The following is an 18633-nucleotide window of genomic DNA, read 5'->3' on the forward strand; positions in this document are numbered from 1 at the left end:
TTAACCCAGTTTTGCATGAGTTACACAAACAAAACAAACTCGAGCTCCACGATGAATTTAGCCTAGCTTAGCACAAACACAGGAAGAAAAACAGCTAACTTGCAGATAGGAAACACTTGCAGCAGAACTTATATGTTGTGTGTTTAACAGACAACTCAGCTACTGCGTCAACTTGCATCCACTGTCTGTCAGGATAGAAATCACAACTTGAAGAAAGATACTGATTCCATGGCAACTAGTGGCACCTGGTGATGACTGAGTACATCCAGTCATCAGTGCTCGTGTTGTGGGCTAAAGTGAGCAATTTCAGCAGTTTAATGTGGAAATGAGATTTTAAAAAAAAGCTACTGCATAAAAAACTCTGTATGGTTGAGGAAAAATGAAGTTTGAGGATAAATGTATCAACTCTTACTTTGCCTTCATACCTTGGGAAAGAGATAAAATGATCCGTCTTATCTGCAAACAGGTGAATTTGGTGGACAATTAATTTTGAATGGTTAATGCCAACATGAAACCAATCACAAATCCTGAATGCTGACTGAGTGCAGCCATTGGGATCAGTTGTTGCTGGTCAGTATTTGCCTCCAGTTTATAAATTAATTCCTCATCAAGCTGCAGAGGGTTTTTTACTATTTCTATTTAAAACTTTCTGTGGCATTTTATTGTCAAAGACCACATTATTGCGTATATTTAGCAAAACACACTGTGTCTCTGAGGTGTAACTTCTTCATGAAACATATGAAACACCATTCACCATTTGGCACTGTTGCGTTTCTTGGCATGTTACTCCTACCAACTGTTAACCAGCAGAACAGTGTGATGGTTTGCGTAGGTTAAGGAACAAAAACGGCTTGGATACAGTTCGACAACAAAACTACTTGGGTAGGTTTGAATAAGACCATGTTTACATTTAGTATGTTACATTATTTTATGCTACGTTACATTATGTTACATACTTGCTCATTTGACCAATTTGTGTCACATGATCCACAGAACATTGGGTGCCTTTCTATTATTAATTACAGTTTTGTATTCATATGGGAAACTAACTTCAGTCAGTCCTGTGTTTCTTTGAACCATCCATCCACCCCACCTCCTCCAGATGCTGACTTCTTCCACTTTATAATATGTTGAAAGCCTGGTGTGTCTTTCAGACGCTAACAGGTACTGTGCACATGTCTGCACTGAGAGGCAGTGACAAAATCTCTGTATTTGACGAGTTGGGAATGAAAACTGGCTGAGTATACTGGTAGAACCCAATATACAATATAAAAACATTACGCCATATTGTGACTTACAAATACGAAAAGGGCAGCTTTTCAGTGGTTAACAAAGCACTAACCACAAAAAAAAATGTTTTTCACAGAAACAAGTCAAATTCAGTCATATAGTCTTAAACACACTGCTTTGGAAATAACACCAAAACAACTGAGTTCATGTGAATTTCTCTTCCAATGAAAATGGATCACAGGTTTGCTAAATATGCAGGGGGAGGTGATTTTCTACATTTCAGCCAATCACTATGATTTCTACTTTGTAAACCTTGATCACCTTGTGACTAAACCTTTCATTTGGGTGAGATGACATCAGATGAGGAAGAGTGCTGTGCCACAATGATCGGAGGACTGCCTGCTTTCATTCTTCTTAGTACACTGTGTAAGTGCTAAAAATACTTATGTAATTTTTTTGCACTGTATGTGTGAAAATATGTTTATGCCTTTCAGATAAGACCCTGTAATAATCTTTACAATGGCAAATACTTTTTACTGATTTAGTCGTCTCATGTTGTAACACTGTTACTGTTTTTCTTGTTTCTTCAGACCTGATTCAAACTGCAGAAGTTCCTCAGCAGATCTCTGTGACTGTGGTTGAACTTGGTGACAGTGTTACTTTAAAATGTCCAGTCCCTGAGACGAAAAATAAATTTTATTGGTATAAACAGTCTCTTGGATATATGGTTCAAATGGTTGCTTCTGTAATTGGTGGCAGAATATCTCTTATTGAACCATTTAAAGACTCACGTTTCACATCCTCAGAAGTGGATTCTCAGTATTTTCTCACCATCAGCAACATCAGCAAAGAGGATGAAGCAACATACTTCTGTAACATTGCAGGAGTGTTGTCGCAGAGTTTTGTTAATGGCGTCTTCTTGGCTGTAAATGGTAAAATATCTTTCATTGTTTGTGCCTATATGCAAGATCACTGTTTTTATGTCATGCAAATAATTTGGCGTCTTCTTTACTGAATCACACAGATGATACTCAGCAGAAATGTGTGAATGTGAAGCAAAGTCCAGAGACATCATCAGTCCAGCCGGGAGACCCAGTGACTCTGCAGTGTTCAGTTCTCTCCACAAATAAAGAAAACACAGTCCAGTGTCCAGATAAACACAGTGTGTACTGGTTCAGCCCTCGATCAGGAGAATCTCCAGCCATCATTCACACTCACAGGAACAGCAGTGATGAAGAAGAGGGAAGAAGTTGTACCTACAGTCTGTCCAAAACTATCAGAGACTCCTCTGATACTGGGACTTACTACTGTGCTGTGGTCACATGTGGAGAGATCCTGTTTGGTGAAGGAACCAAAGTGGACACAAGTATGTACTTACAGTTTTATTAAATCATATATGCATCTTCCATGAAGCCATTTAGTCTGTTAAAATGTAAGCAACTGAAAGAGGAGGATAATTTTGATTTACCTTTTTCTATAACTCACAGTGTTTGCAATAAACAAAAAATAATATTTTCAACAGTCCATAATGAAATAATCCATAATGTGTTTTTGTAGATGTTTCTGACTCAGGATCAGAACTGGACCCAGTTGTCTTTGTTCTTGGAGTACTGTTGGCCTGCTGTGTGACTGTGAATGCTGTTCTTATTTTCTATGTAAATCGAAGGAAAGTGTGCGAGTGTGAACGATGCAAAGGTAGGTTCACTATATTTTACTTCATTTCAGATTCAAAATCTTTTTGAGACCCCCACATTAACTAGAAACATCCATCTATGAGATTCACATTTCTGTTTCTATTGAACAAAATATGACAATGGTGGAAATACTTCAATACTTAACCCAAGTAAACCCACTGCAGCAGACTAAATGTTCTCTATGTTGAGGTGTTACATGTGAAAGAGAACTTGGCAACATAAACCTACTGGAAGAGTCGTAACTTTTACTGTTCAGTGGACATTAGAAAAGAAATATAGGATTTTCCAGTGAGTTGTGTCCCATCCAGGAAATATTAACATCTAATTTCAGATGTTAAATCTGTCACGTCTTCACAAACTATTGTCCAGTTGCCCACGAGGAAAGCACTTCACCCCTTACTGTTCAAAGGACTAGTGGAGTTAATCAGTGGACACAGTAGAGCACTGAAACTGTATTGAGCATGTTACAGCAGTGACTGTGTCTGTTTTACTGTAAAGTCAAGGACTAAAAATGGGATTTATGTCTTTTGCTTGTGTATCAGTGTCCTTTAATGAGAGGATGACAGGAATCACACTGCTATGACAGAAGTAACCACATTCCTCATGTCCACACACATAATGAAGACTGTGTTTTGATTTTAACAGTAGCATCGAGTGGTTCCCATCATCTTGGACATGACAAGCCAAATGTGGATCAAACAAATTATCAGGTAAATATGAGGCAGTGTGTTTGCAATGATGTTGGTGTGAAAAATATTCTACCGATTCTTTTTTTTCCCCTCTGATGTTCTCTAATTGTTCTGCCTCGAGGTGATTAACACAGTTTCTTAATGGACAGCAAAGTAACTGCTTCGGCTTACTTAGCCTGTTAGCTCGGTCATGCTGGGAGCTCAGAGCACCTGAGGAGTGTTGTTGTTCATACTGGTGTGTCAGAAAAGTTGTTGACTTGCTAGGTTTTGATCATTAGTAATGTAATCATAAAAAATGCTTGTGTACAGCTGTCCTCATTTACAACAGCGGTGTATCCGTGAATTGCATGTCCGTGAATTGCAAAAGATTACATTATGTTGCTTTAAGCTCTCTGTAAGGTCACCCAAGAACCGTCCTACCACTTATGTTGTCAGTCTTTACTCCAGACTTGATCTTTATTTAACTGGTCTTGATGTTACAGCCCTAATCTCTGAAATATCTGTCACTGACACACAAATATATGTTGTGCAGAGTGGTGAAACAAGGGAAGAGGACTATGCGGCACTGGATTTCAACACAAGGAAAGTGAAAAGACGAAAGAAGAGAGAATACATGGCAGAGTGTGTGTATACTGTTGTTAGAGCAAACTACCACCACCAGCATCACCTCCCTCTGTAGACAGAGCACGACCTGTGAACTGCTGCCCAGTGAGAGGGACTAGTGAAACAGTGCTCACATGTAATCATTTTTGTATTTTATTCCAAACTAACTCCCAATACTGACATGAAGTAGTTGGGTATCCACCTTTTTTTTAATGTTGTTGTATTAAAAAAGTTTATTACTCAGCTGATTTTGTGGAAGAACTCCAACTTTTCAGTTCTTTTGTTAGCATATGTGCCACTATTTCTTTAAAGGAACATATTGCCAACATGTCTGTGGACTTGTTTGCTTTTGTTGTTTTGTTGACATAAAATGTTTCAATCAGGAGAGACTAAGAGTAAAAGAGAAATGGTTTATTGGCATGTGTATGATATATGAAACATGAACAGACTTTGGCGGTTAGACCCCATTGAGGTGAAACAATATGTATATATAAATGGGGGTGATAAAGCTGTAGTGAAGAGAACCCCCCGGGGTCTAGACACTGGTGGTGGTGAAGAGGTGCAAAGCAGAGACTGGTGAGGTGAAGTGGCTCTGGACTCCTGCTGCCTGGACCTGAGGACTGGAGGAGAGGGCGTCAGGGAGGATCGAGGTGAACATCTTGTGGCTACCTGGGTCCAATGACTGGAGGAGAGAGGGGTGGAGGAGGGTCGCGCGACTGACTGAATGACAACTGATGGAGCAAAGACAGAGGCGATTTAAAGTTTGGCAGCAGCAAATTGACTGGCTATCACGACCGTGGCAAAATCTGATTGGATAGTAAAGACGAAGGTGAACGCCCACAAACAGCTGATTAGAGGGAATAGGAGGAGAGAGACGGAGTAAAGGAAAGTTATGAATGAAGGCAGCATAATAGAAGGTCTTCCTGACTGAACTTACGCTGAGCTACATTTGTTCAGATTGTGTTCTTATATGAAATCACTGCATTGTCAGTCATCATCAGGGGTGGAAGTAACTAATTATGAATACTTAAATTACTGTAAGTAGTTTTCTTTGGGGGGATCTTGTACTTTTGTTAGTTGATTTTCAAGTCTCTAGTCTTACTCATACTTAAGTGTGCAGTTCAAAATGTTATCTTAGTTAATTTTAAAATCATAATTGAGTACTTAGTAAAATTTGAATTACTATCCAAACCTTTCATTTGCATTTTTGTAGCCAATAACCATCTGATTACAAATGGGTCCCTGAGAACCATGACATACTGAAGGAAAAAACAAAACACAAGTTTGGAGAGGTATTAGCTAATGTAGTATATTAGCTAACATTAGCAAAAATAAGCTACTGGTCACAAAAGAACAAATAAGAGTGTAGCAGTAAAACCCTGAGAGCTTTGAACTGAGCGAGAGTGCTTTTTATGACTTATTGATTAAAATACCAATAATGAAGATGAAAAAGTGTTGTGTTGTCTTTCCATTGTTTCTAAGTTATTATGATAATTTAACTTTAAATTAAACTTTTAATTGATGTGCACTTGGCCATTCTGTCAGCTCTTTGGTTGTTTTGACTGTACTGTACTTCACTAAGAAGTAGAGAAATAATCTCAGAATAGCTGGTGGTTAGATCTTTACTGTGTCCTTATCCAGTCACTTTTTTAAGTTCATATCTCAAATAACAGTCTTAACTTTAAAAACAGGATGGGAGCCAGTGATATAGAGAATAATAATGTACATTGTCTCATTTAACACACATTATGGCAAATTAACCAAGACTGCATTAAATGATACACTTAAACAGAAGAGAGCAGGAGTTTGGAGTAATTTAGACTGAAGAGTTGGAGAAACAGAAACCCCTCTCAATTGATTGCTGCTACCAGTAATGTCTTAAATTTCAGTGGTTAAAAAGTAACTAATACTACATACATACATAATTGTTGTAATAGGGGTTTCAGTGAATCAGGGAATGAAGGCAGTTTATTATCATTATACCACACAAGGTTGCACAACAGAATAGTTGTAGTCCCTTCATGCTACACACACATTAAATATACTAAATTCAAAATAGAGATGGATAAAACAAAGCTATATGTATATATATATATATTCTGTATTTTTGTATTTTGTGTAATTCTGTATTGCATCAGGTGGAACGTAAAGAAGAGCAACAACCTGGAGATGATAACATGCTTGATATCTACACATACAAAGTTCAAGATTGGAGAAACATTTTCCATGGACTTTTGACTGCATTTGTGCACAAAGCATCATCATTGTTAACATGAGAGACAGGCCATGACATACAACAATTTCAATATGACATTGAATTCTATTTCAATCAAATCTACTTCCAAATGTATGGACAAACCTTAATTTAACATGGTATATAATATGTGCAGTAAAACCTTAAAGCCACATATAACAAACCTTTCTGCAGAGAACAAGCTAACACCAACTTGATCATACAGAACCATGATGCCTGTTAACTTTCTAATCCAATCCAAAAGTCTTGACAGCCGCGTAGATCCTCTCTCTCTCTGCTGCTGTTGAATCCTTTATTGCACCGCTGTCAGTTTTCATCATGGTGAAGACGACACCAGAATAAACCTGCATGTCCTCATGTCTCTGAGAAATATGAGATGACAAAGTTAAAAAAAAAAAACCTTCATAAATGTTTTAAGGTTAATCCCGCATTTAAATTCCTTACCTGACTTTTCTGACCACCACTGTTTCTTTGCACGGCAACAGCAGCAGCTGGATTATAAAACAGAAAATATATAGATAACAATAAATAATAATATGCAGTAGTTTTAAATGATACTGTTGTATGGAGAACTGTGACTGATGACTCTTACCGTTGAAAGAATCACACTTGATGGTGTAAATGAAGGCGACTATAACAATCAGACATATAGCCAGGACGACACACAGCAGAAAAATAACTGCACTGGCTGTGTCCAAACACTCACTGGTTACTGAAATATTATCAAAAAGAAAAGAAAAAAACAATAAGTAAAAGAAAATTATGTTTAATGTCACTTTCTGGTTAAACTGTTTTAACCACATATAATAAAAACTAAACATTTCTAATAGTTTATCTATTGGATTTTACTTGACTGTATACTTGACACTTGATACAGTTACCTTCAATGTCCAGTTTTGTTCCATCTCCAAATAATATCTCCCCACATGTGGCCACAGCACAGTAATAAGTCCCGGCATCAGAGGAGCTGACGTTCTTAGAGAAGCTGTAGACACATTTCTGTGGAGTTTGATCCTCAGGACTCTCCTCACATTCATCATTACTGTTTCCATGAGTGTAAATTAAACTGGGATGAGATTCATCTGATCTGACTCTGAACCAGTACACACTGTGATCTCCTGGACAGGCTGTGTTTTTAGACTCAGAGAGGACTGAACACTGCAGAGTCACTGAGTCTCCTGGACGGACTGGAGCAGATGGAGGGACTTGAATGACGGCAGTGATGTCAGGTTCTGGTCCTGGAAAATACAAAGAGAAAATAAAGATTCCTTACTGTTCTATGTATTTAAACCATTTAGAGTAGCACTTTACAATAAGAGTCAATTAATTAACTTCAGTAATGCAATAATAAGCATTAGGAGGTCACATGATTAATGGCTAATTATGATTAAGTCATACTTATTCAGCATTAATACCTGGTTCATTATGGTTATGTAATTCTTATTCTGTATTTATGAAGTGTTACTTAAGGGATACATGTTTTCAACTTTACAAAAGGGGTCACAAAGTGAATTGTTACCTGGTTAATTAATGCATATTCAGTTTATTCAAGTTAATTATGGTAAAGTAATGTTTATATGACATGCATAAATAATATACAGTATGTTCAGCTATACGTTAATGAACAGATACATGTAGACCATGAAATGTGTCAACTTATCTCAACCTTTACCAAAATGAAGTCATAAATTTGAGGATGGACAATGAACATTTCTAAAAATGATTTTCTCTTAAAGGGACACTTCACCCCAAAACCAAATCATTTGAAAAATTCAACAGCAGTGTCTCCAGAAATCATGACCAGGTTTCTCAACATGATCCACACACCTTGTTGTGAGCAGGTTTATGTGGGAACATTTTATTCTATGATAGATTCTATCAGAAATACTTTCCTCCTAGTAGAAAGAAAGTAGTTTCTATGTGACATTGCTCACAACAAGATCTGTGAATTATCTTGAGTAACTGGATCATGATTTTTGGAAAGAAACATGGCTGTTAAGTTTTTCAAATGTATGTTTTTGCTGCTTTGAACACCACAAGCTGAGTGCCATTTAGTCTCATATTTGAGAGAAGGCAGACATCTCTAGTGCCGATATCTCCAAAACTGCAAATCACACCAAAACAATTTGGATGGATTAAAAGCACTATGGGCCAGAGGAAAAATATGTATTTTTGATTTTGGGGTGAACTGTGCCTTTAATGAAATGACTTAGCTGTGAACTCCATGATATAAATGTTAGTTAACATTTTTATCAACAACATACCAATATAAGTTAGTACCCTAATTAACTAGTAATCCTTAACAAGGGACATTTTTTAATGTTAGGTAATTACTATTATTGTGTTAATTAACTGTTCGTTAATGCTTACTATGGTATTAATTAACATTAATAGCATCTTCATAAACTATTAAATAATGTATGAAGGATATCATAGTTAACATGAACACCATTAGTAAATGAATACTATTAGACAGACTGATTAATTATAAATTAACTGTCAGTTAATGTCTATTATTGCATTAGTAATTTTAATTAATGGACTCTTCATGTAAAGTTTTACCCAATCTTCATATATTTATACATGGTGTAAACTACGATTATAAAAAGTGTTTACCTTTAATTCTTAGAAATGCTCCTTTCACAAATGTCAGGTTGAGTTGCTTTACTTTCATGCAGTAATAAATTCCAGTATCGCTTCGCTGTGTTTTACTAATCTGCAGAAGAAATGTTCCAGGCCCTTGTTCTGCTGTAATGCGAGGAGTAATCTTAACACCAGGATAATCATAATTAAATGTTCCTCCCAGGAATTCAGGAAAGTTTCCAGAAACAAGTCGAATCCAATACAAGGTTGTTTTCACCAAAGATGTCTGGCGGGGACAATTCAAAGTCACATCATGTCCAACAGCAACAGTCTTCGTCTCAAAGATCGAATCATCTGTGCATCCTAGAGATCACATTAAATAGAGAAGTGATTAACAACAGAGGTAGATTCATACATGCAGTGTGCTAAACTGATGCAAGAAGACAATATATTTAAAAAAATATTTGATAAAAAGCTGATTTCATATACTTACGCCCCACTCTGAGCATCAGCAGTAAATAAAATACAACCAACATTTTCTTGTTAATCCTCTTGAGACTGCAGTTAAATTAGATCGTATTAGAGGATGATTGACCTTAATGTAAATGTTTAAAGTGGGAGGGAACAATATCAGAGCAATCTGATTGGTCCCTTATTATGCTGCCATTTCACTGCACCACAAGAGCAGAAATATCAACTCTCTTTCCAACCTAATCACATGACACAACACAAACACCAAGCTTTTTCTACAACTGACACAGAGAGTAAAAAAACACAGAGTGATGTTTATGTGAACTACAGTAATCTAAAAAATATTATTACCAACACTGTTCTTTATATTCTCACAATATTTGGAAAGACTTTTCAGCTGATTTTAATAAGCTGTTTAGGACAGACACACAAACATCAGCCTGTATGATATGATATTTTACATTGTTGGGTTCCTACATCAAGAGAATTTCCCTTAACATAAGAAAGAAGTTACAACATGATTTAATACAGCAGACTTTTGTCTTGTACATCTTAAGTGTTTTGATGTCTTTCACTGTTATACTACCATATTTATTGGGGTGGTAGCCTGACTTCCGAATACCCTAAAAGAAATAGCGGGTGCTTTTTTGTGATTAGTGGAATAAGGTATTGTCCCTGTCCAGCATGATTTACTGCTGTTATTGTTTGGTCCATATTAAACCAGTAAAAGTCAAAATCGAACAATAAGAAGTTCAAGAAATTCAAAGCAACAAAACCTTTAATGCTGAATCTTGGATGTGTAGAATTACAAATCCAAGATTATGTTTGTGCTGATGACCGTGCTTGAAGTATGGTTAAGGTGAATTTATTGATTCAATTGATCACATTTTCTATCAATACTGTACATTCACATGAGTGGTCATTTTGTAGGAATATTGATACTAGGGATGTTCGTAGTGAGTAATTTTCTTGTTGATTAACCAGAAATTTTAATTTAGACCAGTTGAATAGTGGACAGAAAACCCTTGAGGCTGAAGGAGCAGCATGTAAAATATAACCCCTCATGAAAGTTACCTCTAACAAAACTAGGGGCAGCTTATCACCAAAGTAACTGCTGCTCACTGTACTCTCTGTTGTGACTCTCTCTGGCTGTAGCTACCTTCCTGGCTGCTGTTAGCTCAGTTAGCTGTGTAACAAAAGGCTCTTAAATGACTGGAGTCTTGCCAGACCTGCAGCTTGGATGGGAGTGTTTATGTTTTGACCGCAGGAAACTGAACCAGGTTCAGCAGCCTCTGAGTGAACACAACTGAATCAGGACAAAACACAGTCTCTGAGACTGACACAGTCCTGCTTGACAACAGGAAAGTTTGTACTGAGCTCCAAACAGGACTCCAGGCCAGGCAGTGGGACACCACAATGGTGGACTGAGGATTTATTTTCAGTCAAACCAGAGCTGGTGATTGTTGAACAGCGGAGAGACTAACAAAGACTTTTTGGTGAGTCTTATCTTATTTCTGTTGAGTCTGAAGTGTGTTTTACGGACAAGGTTATCTAATTATGGTAAAAGAGAGGAACTTGAAGGAACTTGGTTATATATTGCCATTGTACATTATAGCAGTATCAACCATGGTTGTTCATGTTTGATACCACCATTGCACAATATTATATTATTAATATTATGTTAATATTAATAAATGATTTAATCAACCAGCTTTTCTGGTGCCAACTAGTGAGGGTGGTGACTGATCTGTTTGATTTGTGTGCATTTAGGAGAGATGTATCATGTACCATTTGGCACAGTGATACACAAAGACAGAGGAGCCATCTTAAATATTCAAAAGCTTCACATCATCAATGATGACCTGCCCACACTGCCTGTCAGTCACTTCAGCAGGAAGAGCACAGCTACAGAGATGATGAGGGCTGATAAACCTCCCATCCTCTGTACTCACTTGTTTTCAGAGCAGAGCGACTCTCTCACAGTATCACAGGAACACGTTCACCTCGACACCAACGATATAATGCAGTCCAGTACAAACCACAAACTCTGGTGTCTAAAATAAAAGCTAAAACAGAGTAAGAGTTTCCCATCTAACTTCACCAACATCAAAGGTGGACAAATAATGAAAATGGGTGGACCAGAATGTTGTGGTCTGTGGCCGTCTTCAAGTTCAACATTTTGTTGACTACAAACCAAAAACAGTTGGTTTGACAAGTGTGGATGCAAGAAAAGTACCAACTTTAAAATGTGATTTGTGCCCTGCTTTGTAATTTCACACACAAACACACACATTAAAAAATGTCCTGGATTGGGGTTTTTGTAGCACACTGCCTGTTTTATTTTGGTCCTCTCTTGTGTGTCTTTGTTGTCTTTACTTTCTGTCTTTGTCTGTTCCCCCTTTAGTTGCTAGTTCATCTCCATTTCCATTTGTGCTCTCTTGTGCACCTTTTGGATACTTTCTTTGTAACCCCCCCCCCCCCCCTTCCTTTTTTTCATGCACTTTTTTTGTTCCTGTTAGTTTATTAAAGTAGTTAAATTCATCTTTGTCTTACTCCTGTGTCTGCATCCCACTTTATAAACACATTTTGATAGCACAAACTAGCCAGCCACAGAAGTTAAGGACATGGTTTCTATGCTCCTGTGCATAATGAACGTTTGGAAGCACACAGAAAGTTCAGAAGTCAGAGACCTCATTCTGTGGCTCAGAAAAAAACTTTTGACACCCCTAATCCTGAGACTGCCTCTCAGTCTGTTAGCTTCCAGTCTTCATGTCCCGTGTCAACTCCATCTCCTATGTTGACTAGCCACTGGCCTGCTAGCCGACAGTCTACTACCCTCTGCGCCCAAGCCTCAGCCCCAGGTACCCTGTTTTCAGCATAAACCTGTTTTCTCCCTGCCAGCTAGTTTCTCTTATGTTAGCCTTCAGCCATCTAGCTTCCCTTGTGTTAGCTGTCTGTCATCTAGCATTCCTTCTGTTAGCTCTAACCAAGTTAGCCCTTTGTTTGTTAGCACTCAGCCGGCAAGCTTTCCTTATGTTGGCTGTCAGTCAACTAGCTTCCAGGCTAATAGCTTTGAGCCAGCTTGGCCTGTTAGCCACCAGCATGCTAACCTCCAGCCTGCTAACTATCAACCAGTCCCAGAGTTGGCTAGCTCTCAGGCAAGAGGAATTTCCTATCTTAGGATCCCGTTTAACCTTTAAGGTCATCCCCACAAGAAAGCAAGCACCTCCTGCGTTGACTCGGCTGCAGTCATCTCCAGAACCTGGGCTGTAGCAGTCTCTGGCTTCCCTGATTTCACTGGCTCACCCACTGGACACCCCGTCATCACTGACCTCTAGTCCTGCTGCTCTGTCACCGGACTCCTCCTCAGAGCCAATGCCTCCAGACTCTGATCATGTTTTCCAGACACCAACACATGGACCCCACCTGTAGACAAATCTTCTGGTACCAGCTGCCTTTCCTGTGCTTCAGCCTCACTGCCCCTACTGGCCTCTAGAAGGGTTCTGCCTTCGTCTTCGCCACCAGCCTCCAGAGGGCTCCTGTCTTCAGCCCCTCTGTCAGCCACTAATGGCTGACAGAGGGCCCTTGTCACTGTTGGTCTCACCACTAGCCTTCATCACTAGCTGCCAGAGGAAACTCTCCTTTGCCACTGGCCACCACAGGGGTCTCTTATTCGCTGCCAGAGGGGTCTTGTTGTTGTCTTTGCTGCCAGCCACCAGAGGGGTTTTGTCTTCATCTTTGCCGGCGGCCGCCAGAGGGGTCTTGTCTTGACCGCTGGCTGCCAGAGGGGTCTCGTTTTCATCTCTATCCCAGAGTCAGAAACTAGTAAATGACTATTTTATGGATTTGGTGTAAACTCAATTTATGTCAAATCATATAAATCACAATTGATCCTACAGGCATCCAAGAGATGAATGAAACTAAGTAAATTAAGTTTTGTTTGTATTTATTATTTTGTTTTAACTTTATTACAGACAGCAGAGAGATGTCAGGAAGTGAGAGATGCAACTAAACCCCTCAGCCAGACTTGAACTGTTAAGCCACATGACATGTACTTTTTTTTTCTTCACATCCCTGTGTATGAAATTTCACAGCAATTCATTCACTAGACATTTCACACACCCACAAAAATGTCAATCTGCTGATGACTCTTCAGTAGATGAACATTTCGGGAAATTAAAGATTTGTTAGAATACATCCTCTGTAAATATTGTCTGCTAATAACTATCAAAAATTCATTATTCACTATAATTCAACATTATGTTTCCACAGAAACCCTTGAGGCTATGTCATATATCCTGACCTTAGTGGTATAATCCATATGTAGAGGCACATAATTAGTTTAATTACTGTCCTTATTTGCAAAATAATTATAGCCATAGTTTTGTTGAGAGAGTTTTGTTGGGATATTCATTTTTTCTCTGATTAATGAATCAATTGTGACCAATGATGAAAACTAATATTCACATCTGAAATGATTACATGCAGAATTGCACATTGTGTCTCACAATATTAAAAATGTGTATAGTATCCATGAAGTGGATTTTATATTTTGGTTTTTGACATTTTCTTATTCATGCAATTTCTACTGCAACAGAGAACTCATAGCTTTTTTTGTGTGTTAAAGTTTGCACAGTGTAGTCGCAATTACACAGATTCAGTATCTTTTTTACTATATACATTTTTAAGTAAGAAAGCAATGCACAAATTAGTTTTGCATTGCACTGATACATGTAGGAGAAATAACAGCCTTAAAACTGCATATCTGAAAAAGGAGACAGGGCGGAAATCTTCCTCAACCCTCCTTCTATTTCAAGTTGAATCATTTAAAAAGCCTGTTTGACTGGTAGCATGATAAATCTGTTTTATAAGAAATGCACAAAAATGAAGCAAGAATTAATATATATATAAGAATTGTATATAACACAAGTCTTTATTTATAGAGACTTTATCAAAATCCATGTTACAAAGTACTTCGCAAAGCAAAAGTTGAAAAATCATCAGGTTTTAAAAGAAAACCGATAAAAACAATTGGGTGTATGAAATCAAATACAGGGTAAAAGGAGAGAAAAGGAAAATAAAAAACATTTTTACGAAATAAAAGACAGTTCAAAAACAATTAAAACTCAGGTCAAATCAGGAAAGGCTCTTTGATAAAAGTATATTTTAAGATGGGACTTAAAGTAGATTAATATCTCGACCGACCTGAAGAGACTAAAACAGAAGTGCATCGATCATGTTTCTGCCTGGCAGCTGAATTCTTTACCTTCATCAATAGATTTTTGGTTCAGGAAAGTAAAAAGGCTGCTGCAGTAATTCAGATGTGATCAGATGAAGGCATACAAAATATTCCCTGTGTCTACAAAAGTAAAAATAGATTTTTTTTCATCTTGACCTGAGGTGAAGCAGTATATTTCCATGTGTGTCGGACAAAGAATTAGATTATTGTTGAATGGCGACATCAGAGTAGATCGTCTCTTCTTTTGCTGTTTTTACATTTCTTCTCTCTGCTTTGCCAGCGTTCCTCTTGTTGAAGGTTGGTGCAGAATAAACCAACATGTTCTCCTGTCTCTGAGTAAATATACAGAGAAATGTTATGAGACAACAGATTTATATCTGCCAATAACTTTTCTGGTGTTATCTTTTCTTTATATATCTTACCTGCTGACTTTGCTGATCACTGCTGGCTGTTGCATCATTTGTTTCCAGAACAACAGCAGCTGTTTTACAAAATCACAAATGAAGATTTAAGTTAAAGGATGGTGTAAGTTATTTTTTAATTCATTTTATCTGTGTAATATTTGGATATTGGGTTATATGAATAAACTTGCACTGTAAAAAATTGAGTAAACTTTCCAGACAACTGTCTTCACTACTTTGTTGTTAGTTTTCAATCAAACTCAAACTCTTTAAGTTTTGAAATAAACTAACAAAAAGTTTTGCTGAGCTATAATCTTGGGTTGAGATACTAGACTTTTCTTCTTATAAAAACTTCAATCTTTGAGTTTTAAACCCATTAAGGTTAACATGAATAATGGTTGATAATTTAACAATTGAAATCGTAACCACTGTATTTTCAAGCACATACATAATAACAAATTGTGTTAAGGGCACTTAAGGGCACACAAATTGAAGTAAAACAAAAACAAACAAAAAAAAAAACAAACAATACAGCATGATTTCTAAAACTCAAATATTCAAGTTGATCTCAAAAGGAAAAGTAATCTCAATTATATTTTTACCTCAAGTTTGTTTTACTTTATTTCAAAAGTTTGAGTTTGAAATAAAACTAAAATTAACTTGTTGACTTGAATTTTTTTTTCTGTTTTCTCAGCCTCTTTTTCTTTTATGTTTGATAGATTCATGTATGTACAAGAAGTTTCTGTTACCGTTACAACAACCACAAGATTTTGTGTTGATGGTATAAATCAGGAGCGTAATAATGATCAGACTCAGAGCAGCACACAACACAAACAGAACTGTGTTGTTCGTCTGCAAATCCTGCATGTTGACATCTGAAACAATATGAAAAGGAGCAAATACTTAAAGTTAACAAATATTTAGATAAGATGTCACACTGCATGACAAACAAATGATTTGTGATGAATCTTAATGGATTCTGACAAATTTAAAATGAATGATTATAATTTATATAAAAGTGTGTTGAGGTATAATTACCTTCAAAGTCGAGTTTTGTTCCATTTCCAAATAATATCTCCCCACATGTGGCCACAGCACAGTAATAAGTCCCGTCATCAGAGGAGCTGACGTTCTTAGAGAAGCTGTAGACACATTTCTGTTGAGTTTGATCCTCAGGACTCTCCTCACATTCATCACCACTGTTTCCATGAGCGTAAATTAAACTGGGATGAGATTCATCTGCTCCAGCTGTAAACCAGTACACACTGTGATCTCCTGGACAGGCTGTGTTTTTAGACTCAGAGAGGACTGAACACTGCAGAGTCACTGAGTCTCCTGGACGGACTGGAGCAGATGGAGGGACTTGAATGACAGCAGTGATGTTGGGTTCTGGTCCTGGAAAATACAAAGAGAAAATAAAGATTCCTTACTGTTTTATGTATTTAAACCATTTACAGTAACACTTTACAATAAGAGTCAATTAATTAACTTCAGTAATGCAATAATAAGCATTAGGAGGTCACATGATTAATGGCTAATTATGATTAAGTCATACTTATTTAATACCTGGTTCATTATGGTTATGTAATTCTTATTCTGTATTTATGAAGTGTTACTTAAGGGATACATGTTTTCAACTTTACAAAAGGGGTCACAAAGTGAATTGTTACATGGTTAATTAATGCATATTCAGTTTATTCAGGTTAATTATGGTGAAGTAATGTTTATATGACATGCATAAATAATATACAGTATGTTCAGCTATACGTCAATGAACAGATACATGTAGACCATGAAATGTGTCAACTTATCTCAACCTTTACCAAAATGAAGTCATAAATTTGAGGATGGACAATGAACATTTCTAAAAATGATTTTCTCTTAAAGGGACACTTCACCCCAAAACCAAATCATTTGAAAAATTCAACAGCAGTGTCTCCAGAAATCATGACCAGGTTTCTCAACATGATCCACACACCTTGTTGTGAGCAGGTTTATGTGGGAACATTTTATTCTATGATAGATTCTATCAGAAATACTTTCCTCCTAGTAGAAAGAAAGTAGTTTCTATGTGACATTGCTCACAACAAGATCTGTGAATTATCTTGAGTAACTGGATCATGATTTTTGGAAAGAAACATGGCTGTTAAGTTTTTCAAATGTATGTTTTTGCTGCTTTGAACACCACAAGCTGAGTGCCATTTAGTCTCATATTTGAGAGAAGGCAGACATCTCTAGTGCCGATATCTCCAAAACTGCAAATCACACCAAAACAATTTGGATGGATTAAAAGCACTATGGGCCAGAGGAAAAATATGTATTTTTGATTTTGGGGTGAACTGTGCCTTTAATGAAATGACTTAGCTGTGAACTCCATGATATAAATGTTAGTTAACATTTTTATCAACAACATACCAATATAAGTTAGTACCCTAATTAACTAGTAATCCTTAACAAGGGACATTTTTTAATGTTAGGTAATTACTATTATTGTGTTAATTAACTGTTCGTTAATGCTTACTATGGTATTAATTAACATTAATAGCATCTTCATAAACTATTAAATAATGTATGAAGGATATCATAGTTAACATGAACACCATTAGTAAATGAATACTATTAGACAGACTGATTAATTATAAATTAACTGTCAGTTAATGTCTATTATTGCATTAGTAATTTTAATTAATGGACTCTTCATGTAAAGTTTTACCCAATCTTCATATATTTATACATGGTGTAAACTACGATTATAAAAAGTGTTTACCTTTAATTCTTAGAAATGCTCCTTTCACAAATGTCAGGTTGAGTTGCTTTACTTTCATGCAGTAATAAATTCCAGTATCGCTTCGCTGTGTTTTACTAATCTGCAGAAGAAATGTTCCAGGCCCTTGTTCTGCTGTAATGCGAGGAGTAATCTTAACACCAGGATAATCATAATTAAATGTTCCTCCCAGGAATTCAGGAAAGTTTCCAGAAACAAGTCGAATCCAATACAAGGTTGTTTTCACCAAAGATGTCTGGCGGGGACAATTCAAAGTCACATCATGTCCAACAGCAACAGTCTTCGTCTCAAAGATCGAATCATCTGTGCATCCTAGAGATCACATTAAATAGAGCAGTGATTAACAACAGAGGTAGATTCATACATGCAGTGTGCTAAACTAAAAATTAAAAAACTAATTTAAAAATATTTGATAAAAAGTTGATTTCAGATACTTACGCCCCACTCTGAGCATCAGCAGTAAATAAAATACAAACAGCATTTTCTTGTTAATCCTCTTGAGACTGCAGTTAAATTAGATCGTATGAGAGGATGATTGACCTTAATGTAATTGTTTAAAGTGGGAGGGAACAATATCAGAGCAATCTGATTGGCCACTTATTATAGTTGCATTTCACTAAACCACAACAGCGGAAATAATATCAACTCTGTTTCCATCCTAATCACATGACACAACACCAACAC

General features: G+C 36.9%; 3 protein-coding genes across 3 annotated transcripts; 1 reads left to right on the plus strand and 2 right to left on the minus strand.

Annotated features, from left to right (window-relative positions):
* The first annotated feature begins 1613 nt into the window (after window positions 1-1613).
* Window positions 1614-4374, plus strand: LOC146327166 (uncharacterized). The gene is made up of 6 exons (XM_084719643.1): window positions 1614-1656; window positions 1821-2162; window positions 2255-2599; window positions 2773-2925; window positions 3570-3634; window positions 4146-4374. The coding sequence occupies exons 1-6, from the start codon at window positions 1614-1616 to the stop codon at window positions 4290-4292; spliced, it is 1095 nt and encodes a 364-aa protein (XP_084575769.1). The 3' UTR covers window positions 4293-4374.
* Window positions 4375-6359: 1985 nt separating this feature from the next.
* LOC146327167 (uncharacterized) lies at window positions 6360-9410 on the minus strand. Its single transcript, XM_084719653.1, has 5 exons — window positions 9087-9410; window positions 7352-7708; window positions 7063-7182; window positions 6915-6961; window positions 6360-6832 (listed from the first exon to the last, which is right to left on the minus strand). The coding sequence occupies exons 1-5, from the start codon at window positions 9142-9144 to the stop codon at window positions 6698-6700; spliced, it is 717 nt and encodes a 238-aa protein (XP_084575779.1). The 5' UTR covers window positions 9145-9410; the 3' UTR covers window positions 6360-6697.
* Window positions 9411-14632: 5222 nt separating this feature from the next.
* On the minus strand, window positions 14633-18430 carry LOC146327168 (signal-regulatory protein beta-2-like). Its single transcript, XM_084719650.1, has 6 exons — window positions 18388-18430; window positions 17932-18261; window positions 16203-16559; window positions 15914-16039; window positions 15186-15244; window positions 14633-15095 (listed from the first exon to the last, which is right to left on the minus strand). The coding sequence occupies exons 1-6, from the start codon at window positions 18428-18430 to the stop codon at window positions 14967-14969; spliced, it is 1044 nt and encodes a 347-aa protein (XP_084575776.1). The 3' UTR covers window positions 14633-14966.
* Window positions 18431-18633: the final 203 nt, after the last annotated feature.

Source organism: Lutjanus erythropterus, chromosome 5 (genome assembly GCF_056507025.1).
Source record: "Lutjanus erythropterus isolate fLutEry1 chromosome 5, fLutEry1.hap2, whole genome shotgun sequence".
NCBI lineage: Eukaryota > Metazoa > Chordata > Actinopteri > Lutjaniformes > Lutjanidae > Lutjanus > Lutjanus erythropterus.